Source organism: Oncorhynchus nerka, linkage group LG14 (assembly GCF_034236695.1).
Source record: "Oncorhynchus nerka isolate Pitt River linkage group LG14, Oner_Uvic_2.0, whole genome shotgun sequence".
Taxonomy (NCBI): domain Eukaryota; kingdom Metazoa; phylum Chordata; class Actinopteri; order Salmoniformes; family Salmonidae; genus Oncorhynchus; species Oncorhynchus nerka.
In genome coordinates, this window is record NC_088409.1 from 44,835,837 (window position 1) to 44,844,121 (window position 8,285).

General features: G+C 43.3%; 1 protein-coding gene across 1 annotated transcript; it reads left to right on the forward strand.

Moving 5' to 3' along the window:
- The first annotated feature begins 2,303 nt into the window (after window positions 1-2,303).
- Window positions 2,304-7,661, forward strand: LOC115142069 (uncharacterized). Its single transcript, XM_029681544.2, has 5 exons — window positions 2,304-2,460; window positions 2,759-2,867; window positions 3,050-3,194; window positions 4,215-4,339; window positions 5,000-7,661. The coding sequence occupies exons 2-5, from the start codon at window positions 2,784-2,786 to the stop codon at window positions 5,372-5,374; spliced, it is 729 nt and encodes a 242-aa protein (XP_029537404.1). The 5' UTR covers window positions 2,304-2,460; window positions 2,759-2,783; the 3' UTR covers window positions 5,375-7,661.
- The last annotated feature ends 624 nt before the right edge of the window (window positions 7,662-8,285 follow it).

The window sequence follows — 8,285 nt, forward strand, 5'->3', positions numbered from 1 at the left end:
ACTGTCCTTTAACCACATTCAAGCATGAACACACATTCAACCTGAATGAACATTTCTTTGCACTTTGCTAGTAAAAACAAAAGACAGGAAAACACACCCAGATTCTAATCTAATCAACTCAATGTAGAATAGAGCAGAGCGCCACTGTGTCGCTCCCTCTTTGAACTATCAGCCGTCCGATTAACAGAATAACTCAGTTTCCCTGTAACAATAAGTCCATAGCACTTACAGCACAGTAAAACATATCAAAATGCATTGCTCTTTATGAACTCTTGAAACAATCCAAACATGACAATTTAACTCACAATAACATTCATTTCGTCGATTTCACGTTTTCATCTGTCTTCACACCTCCTAAGGTCTCCGTGCTCGCAGGGTTCTGTGGGAACGTCCCTCCCCAGAGAAATCCACATTGAAGGTGTGTTTAAACCCTGTGGTAGCCCACAGATGGTCAGCCATCCAAACAATGTCATACACCATGATTGAGTCACATCACGCTGCGCCTCAGCACCCGCAAGTCACGCGTATCACCTTTTCTTATTCTTCCACTACAGTTTCTATCTTATTATAGTCCTGATAAGACTGTCAAAAAACCTCTTGAGGAATTAAGGTTGTCCTATAACGGACACTGTATTTTTTGTAAAAATGAAACATCCCTTTGTGGATGGGCCCTACTGACACAAACTGTGGCTTTTGTTTCATCCTATTCTCACTCAAATCAAACAATTGGCTTGCTTCCACATGTCCAGCTGCTTATGTTCCCTCCTCTGTAGACCAGGAACATTTACACATTTTAGGTCCTGCTACCAAAGAAACGAAGCCCAGCTCACATAATCCTTGTTTGAGTTTGGCCCACAGCTGCTGTGAGTGGAGCGCGCGTATCTCGAGTGAGGCAGATCCTTTGACAGAGGCTGTTGTTGTGAGCATGTCACATGGGTCGTGACAATGTTGAATAATAGAGCAATGCTTTTTGTGTACTGACTAGCGAGACGTTATGCTACGAATGCTATTCGCGAATGGACAGAGTCTCAAGTTCACTCTCCCCGCCGTCGTTCTCTTTATCTATAGGTTGTTCCGCCATTGGTGAAGGGAAGCCATGCTTCATCTCTAGGAATTTCAACACCGTGCTCCACTGGAACAAACTAGACAGCCCAGATGAAGGGGTCCTTTACAGTGTCCATTACAAAAGGTGAGAGACAGGAATACAGTGGTCACCTTTTCACCTTTCAACCCAACAGCATATTTACGTGCCTAGGCTAGGGTGACCTAGGGTGATATGTGACTTATGTCAGCAACATTTTAAAGCTGTGTGCTGAAAGACATAACTATGCCTCTGGGAAGAGACTGAGTGTGTGTGTGGTATGTGTTTAAGTTGAAGTGTCATTTTCTTTCTCTCAATGCTCCTTTTCAGCATCATTGTCCCTATTGCTGCCCCCATCGTTATCCCCATTGCTTCCCCCATTGTTTCGGATATGGTGCATTGCTCTTTCGATTTGCCGCTCCACCTACTGCCATCAGCCTTGAAACTATGGTGCTACTGTACTTCTCCATGCTGCAGGTTGATCTCCACTGACTGGGGCCAGCCTTAGCAGACAGGCTCTGGCCCGTGCATTACCACAGGCCTCACTCTGTTTCCCTGCACACCACAGGGATAAATCTGGGGAAAAAATTGCCTGTTAAAATGCACGTTCAACTTTACAAACGACACTCAGTTCACCTGTGGCTATGTGAGGCAAATGTTTTCATCGCAATCACTCACTGCCTCTTTGAGATCCTTTGACCAAGTGGAAACGTCAGCTCATCTAATTGCTCATGACATCGTCTGACGGGCAAATGTCAAGTGCCACACCAATCACATTGATTTGTCTCTCCGAGACTGTCACCTGGAATTGCTCGCGTGTCCTTATTCAAGGCCTCATAAGCGCCACCATCAAATCAGTTCAGGAAAAGATTGGCCCTGATCAAGCCCACTCAATATCGGTTCCCTGTTTGACACACTATCCTTTAGCTATTTTTAAACGAGGAAGTAAGGGACCTATATAAGACACCTATTTCGTAACTCTGTTGTGCTATTTGTGGTCTAGCAAAGCTAAGCTGCCGCACACACACCCTGAAAGGCAAGACATTTACAACATGTGATATGTCATGCTTATAACACGTTAAAAAGCATTGTAACCGCAGGCTTCGAGTAAAAGTGTTACTCAATATTTTTTCAAAGTGCAACATAACATTTTGGCTAAGGGTTCCCTCCATAGTGTGTTTTATGTTTGATCATGTTTTTGTTGTGTTCATTATAGACATGGAGGGCCATACAAGCCGAAGATTGAGTGCCAGAACGTCACCACTCTTGTGACCTCACTGCAGAGACACCATACATCTATCAAAATTCCTACTATACTGAGGTTTTCGCCGACAGTCACTCACTAGGCCGTACAGCACTGTTTAAACCTCTGAGAGACAGTAAGCAATTTCCTCTCTTTTATCCTACTTTTTCTAGATTTGGGATGTTCTTTGATTATGTGTTGGCTCAGAAGGCAGAATCCTTAGTTGTGATACATACACATAGCCCCAACTTTCTGTTCATATTCCCTAATGACATCAATATATGTTTCCATGAAAGCTTGTGTTATTCACCAATTATTCCAGCGAGCATTTGGCCCATGCTAAAAGGGTTTATCCTCTTTTCTTTCACATTGTCACTAATTTGTTATTTTCCTTAGTCCTATTCTCACTCTTTATTTTGTCTTTTACATGTCAGCTGTCATAAGACTCCCATCGAGGAGATGTTCAATAGTACCAGCTTTTCCTACCATGACCCTCCAACCGTCTATATCCTCAACATCACTCATCCTAGCTGGGCAGCACAGGTGACTCTCTCACGTGTACTGCTCACACGCATGCAGACACACACACACACACACACACACACACACACACACACACACACACACACACACACACACACACACACACACACACACACACACACACACACACACACACACTGAATACACAAACATGTTCTAACTGCTGACTCTTTTTTTCACAGTTCCATAAAGACACAACTGGAGAGTTTGTCCTCAACCATCTACAAAACAACAACGTAAAGTACTGTGGCTATGTGGTCTACACCCCGACTATAGAAATGTACCGAAATGCCAGTGAGAGCCGTACATTCTGTGTGGCATTAGCAGGTGAGGTCATCTGGTGTCCCTCAAGGCTCTGTATGTATGCACAAGCTGGTCTCAGAGTTTTTTGTGTTATTTTGTATGAAAATCCGAGGCGCTCCATTTAGTATGATATGTTACGTTTCGTATTGTATGTATTAATTGGTGGCTGTCCATCACCCATGTCGTATTATATGTTAAGAATTGCAATTTGTATTTTATGTTCTGAATTAGAAAAACTTACAATATGTTATGAACTAGCTAGGTGGCTAATGTTAGCTAGCTGGCTACCGTTAGCTAGGCTAGGGATTAGGGTTAAGTTTAGGAGTTAGGTTAAATTGTTAAGGTTAGGGTTAGGGGAAGGGTTAGCTAACATGCTAAGTAGTTGCAAAGTAGCTAAAAAGTAGTAAATAGTTGAAAAGTTGTTAATTAGTTAAAATGCTCAAATTTTCCTTGACAAGATGTGAACTCGCAATCTTTGGTTATAGAGCCACTCATCCACCACGACCAACCACCTTACTTTCGTTTTTGCTTGTCTTTTGTAACCATACCAAAAGTAACATGTCATACTAATTTGAGTGTCCCGGATTTACATTTACATTGTTAAGGGTATTCCTGCTGCCTTTTCAAAGACTATATAAAGGCTCACTTCCTGGAGACAAGACTGAATGGAGCCGCTTACTTACGCATCCTTGAAACTACTGTACTGACTGACCTCACAGACACGCCCACACTTTTCATTTATTTAACCTTTATTTAACTAGGCAAGTCAGTTAAAGAACAAATTCGTATTTCCAATGACGGCCTAGAAACAGTGGGTTAACTGCCTTGTTCAGGGGCAGAATGATAGATTTGTACCTTGTCAGCTCGAGGATTCAATCTAGCAACCTTTTGGTTACTGGCCCAACCGCTCTAACCAAGCTCTAACCGCTTGCTCTATAGTGCTGGCAATTTACAACCTATTGGCCTGTTTCCAATAGGCTCTGAGAGTGAAGCAGCTGTATTGCCACTACTGAGGTGTAATAGAAGCAATCTTCCCCCATCTAGGTTACCCCCGGCTGCTGATCCCCTGGTTCCTCCTCTTAGGGTGTCTGATACTTGGTTCCTTCCTGCTACCGGTGGTGGTGTGTCGTCACTATGTGAGAAAGAAGAGTAACATGCCAGACGCCTTGGTAGGAAATGTAGATCGGAGATTTCCCCATACACGAAGGAGTGCCAGTTCCTGATACTGGAAATACAGGCCTCCAGGCAAAACTTGTATGACGTGTATGAGAGGCCTCAATAGGGAGCAACCGAAACAGAGTTTAATCTCAGCCACCAACACGCAATACATTCAGCTCTTTTCTACGGCAACACCTGACTTAGAACAAGGCACAATGTGTAACAGTAGTTACAATAAAATGTTATCTCTTTGCAATTTACACATGCACTGATTTATGATGAAATGATTTAACTTTACCATCATTCATTTTCTCTTTAAATGGCCGCATTTACCAATCTTCCCAAAGTTGTATCTGTTTTATTCCATTTCCTCTCATATGCTGAGAAATCATACCCTTTTAATCAGTTGTATCACTGTAATTTGCATTTCATGCCAAGAACTGAAAGCAATTACAAAAGATTACAGCAGTGTTGTTTCAGTGGAGCTCATTTCATTCTTGCCATGAAAGTTGTTCAGAATTATAATTGAACAAGTTAAAGAATCAAATACATTTTGGTTTGGCATACATTGTAACCCCTCAATGATTCCAAGGTTTGGTGGGTGGAGAGGGGGTAATAGAGGTGTTTCAGTAATAGTTACGTAAACAAAATCCTCTTTCTCTTCTTCACAGAAACTGACAACAAGCAACGTCCCACCTCCAATGTGGCACCCTCCAAGAGCCATCACCTACTCCATTGCCAAGTCGTATCATTACCCTGTAGGGTTCTCCTACAGTGACCTGAAGACTGGTAAACTCCAGATGGGGCCAAAGTTCACCAGCAGCGGATCTGGGTCCTATTTCCCCCAGGACGAACTCTCCTCCATTGTCCAGCCCAGGCACTGTGACACCTACATCGGCCAGCAGGGTCCACCCCCAGAGCACTCCAACAACAGCACCCAGTCCTCCACCAACTATTGCATGGTCGTAGTGCAGGTGGCTAATAAAGGTGTGGAGGAAGAATGCCATCGCCATCCAAGACAACATCAACTCTCCATGGTCATCTGAATCCAGTGACCACAAACCCAGTTGGGTTCAAGGTGGCCCAGTTTTGTTTTCGCGTGGAGCACCACCTGAGCCGAACCGGTGTGTTGGAGACAGGAAATCAACAGGGCACCCCCTGGTACTGCCCACATTGTGGCGTATTGATGGCCTACTGCAGTTGTCCACTTTGCTGCTCCAGCCAGAGACACAGAGTGCCATGGCCAGCATGGCACTGCCTACCGACGCTGAGGGGCAGCCCCTTTTCTGGGACCTAGACAGCACTGGGCAAGGGGCATCCCTATTGTCTGATCTGGTCACCACGGGGGAGACAGAGTGGTTGGACCCTGGTACAGGGAGAGAGGAGGAGAGAACAATATACACCCCAATCTCTCCGATGTGTTTCAATAACTCCAATGACTCACCATCTCACTCCATACCTCCCATCAACCTGGCAGACTGCGAGACCTCATCAATGACTCACCATCTCACTCCAAATCTCCCATCAACCTGGCAGACTGCGAGACCTCATCAATGACTCACCATCTCACTCCATACCTCCCATCAACCTGGCAGACTGCGAGACCTCATCAATGACTCACCATCTCACTCCATACCTCCCATCAACCTGGCAGACTGCGAGACCTCATCAATGACTCACCATCTCACTCCATATCTCCCATCAACCTGGCAGACTGCGAGACCTCATCAATGACTCACCATCTCACTCCATACCTCCCATCAACCTGGCAGACTGCGAGACCTCATCAATGACTCACCATCTCACTCCATACCTCCAATCAACCTGGCAGACTGCGAGACCTCATCAATGACATTCTTGTCTGGTTACAAACAACACTGGGTACCCCTTGCCCCTCAAGGTCTAACAGCAGAGGATAACTTTGGGATTTCCTCATATGCTCCACAACAGGCTTGGATTGATCAGGAGGAAGAAGTGGAAGAAGGAGATGAAGGAGGAAATGAACGAACCCGTGAATTCTTTCTGGGAGGTTGGGTGGTACAAATTCTTTAGTTCCACTAAAATAATCTTAAGGGCCTCTGTGCCTGTTCGCTCTGTTCGGGTCCCCAATGTACGTCAGAGACAAGTTCCGTCTCAGCGAGTCTTCACAAAGTGCAGGGAGAAGTTGGAAGGAGCAGAGAGAGGGTTTTGGCGGCGGTGCAGAGTGGGGTTTTCACGGTCTCGCTCCTGCCTGCTATGGAGCTTGTGATTCAGAAACAAGAACAGGATTCTACTCCAGTATCCAGCACACATGGCCACCTCAATGGAGTCCTACTGAATCAAAGCTATAATTTTGGCCCTTTTTTAAACATTATAACTATAACTGTAGGACGTAGGATCAAGTGTTGTAAAAATGTAGGATCAAGGATATGAGATCAAATGCTGTAAAATAGATTTGTGTACATTATATTGTGACGCTCTATTTCATTTGCATACTGTGCAACAGTTCCAGCAATAGGCTAGTTCTACCAATATATGTGTGCACACATACACACATCTTAATGTACACGAACATGTTCATTTAAATCGTGACTGTGAAGTTTCTGTTTCATTTGAAGAAATGAAATGGACATCCGTGATTCAAGCTGGGTGGCATAAGGTGGTAAACAGCCAGTCCTCTTGTGTCACAATGTCATCGGCACAAAGCTTTTAATTTCATCATACTTTGTCTCTTTATTTATTGTTTCTTGCTCTTCATATTATCTGTGTTAATGTTCCACGTTATATGCACCACAATGCTGAAGAAAATATGACTGACATTTTCACCAGTTTTATAGCAACAATTGAAATTCGTATTAGCATTGAAGGTGATGCACTGTATACATTTCTAAAAAATATTATTGTCAGAAAAACAAAAAGGGGCAGCGTGAGTTCGGTGAGAAATGTGTCAAATGACTTTGTTGAGTGTTTGGTCTTCGAAGTATGTGACCTCAATAACGTCTAGTGACTAGACTCTAGTCATTGTTTGCTGCCCTTTTGAGGTGATGAAATTACAGGACAGGAGACAAAAGGGTTGGTAATTCTTTACCAGTGTGGTGGTTATGGTACTCTGGTGAGCTACTAACACCAAATGGCATGTGGTATCTAAGTGAAACTACCTATGCTAATTACTACACTTTGATATATTAATAGGCTAAAACACTGTTAAAACTGGCAGGTATTCCTAGTTGATGCTGTGATATTCAACATATATGTACAGTATAATACTGATTTGTTTTTATATGGGTCACTTTTATAACTAATATGATTGTGAATTTGATGTTTTCATTAAAAGGTAACTATTGTGTTACTGAATTGGTTGATCCCATCATTGCTGTCAAAAGGTACTTCAGCGAACATGAGCTTCAGTACCATTAGTAAGCAGGGGAAGTTGAGGGGAAGTCTTGTTGGGCTGACATATCAAGTGTTTTTTCTAAGAATTGCTTGACTTCTAAGAATATTCTTTACTTAAAAAAAAAAATATTATTGATTAGTGTAGATTAGTGCCCGTGTGAATATCAAGACGTTTCACTGCTGTCTCACTGAAAGGCTCACCAGTAGTGTTATTCCTTGTCATTATAACCTCCCTCACAGCCATGTCAACCAATGAGGTGGTTTCTGCAAACAAAGGTCTCAGAAAGGAATACAGTGTGTCCTCCTCCACCCATATACTGTGTATTAGATGACTCAAACAATAAAGTGTCAGCTAGTGGGATATTGATACTGCCAAAGTACAGTGTGGCTGCCAGTTGCAATGTTATGGTTTCTGTACAACCAACTGTCAAACTAGGCAAAAGGTAAGATTGGGAGAAGTTCAGGGCCCATATTCATAAAGCATCTCAGAGTAGTAGCTCTGATCTAGGATCAGGTCCCTCTGTCCATAATATTGTGTTCATTTTGATCTAAAAGGCTGATCCTAGATCAGCACGCTTACTCTGA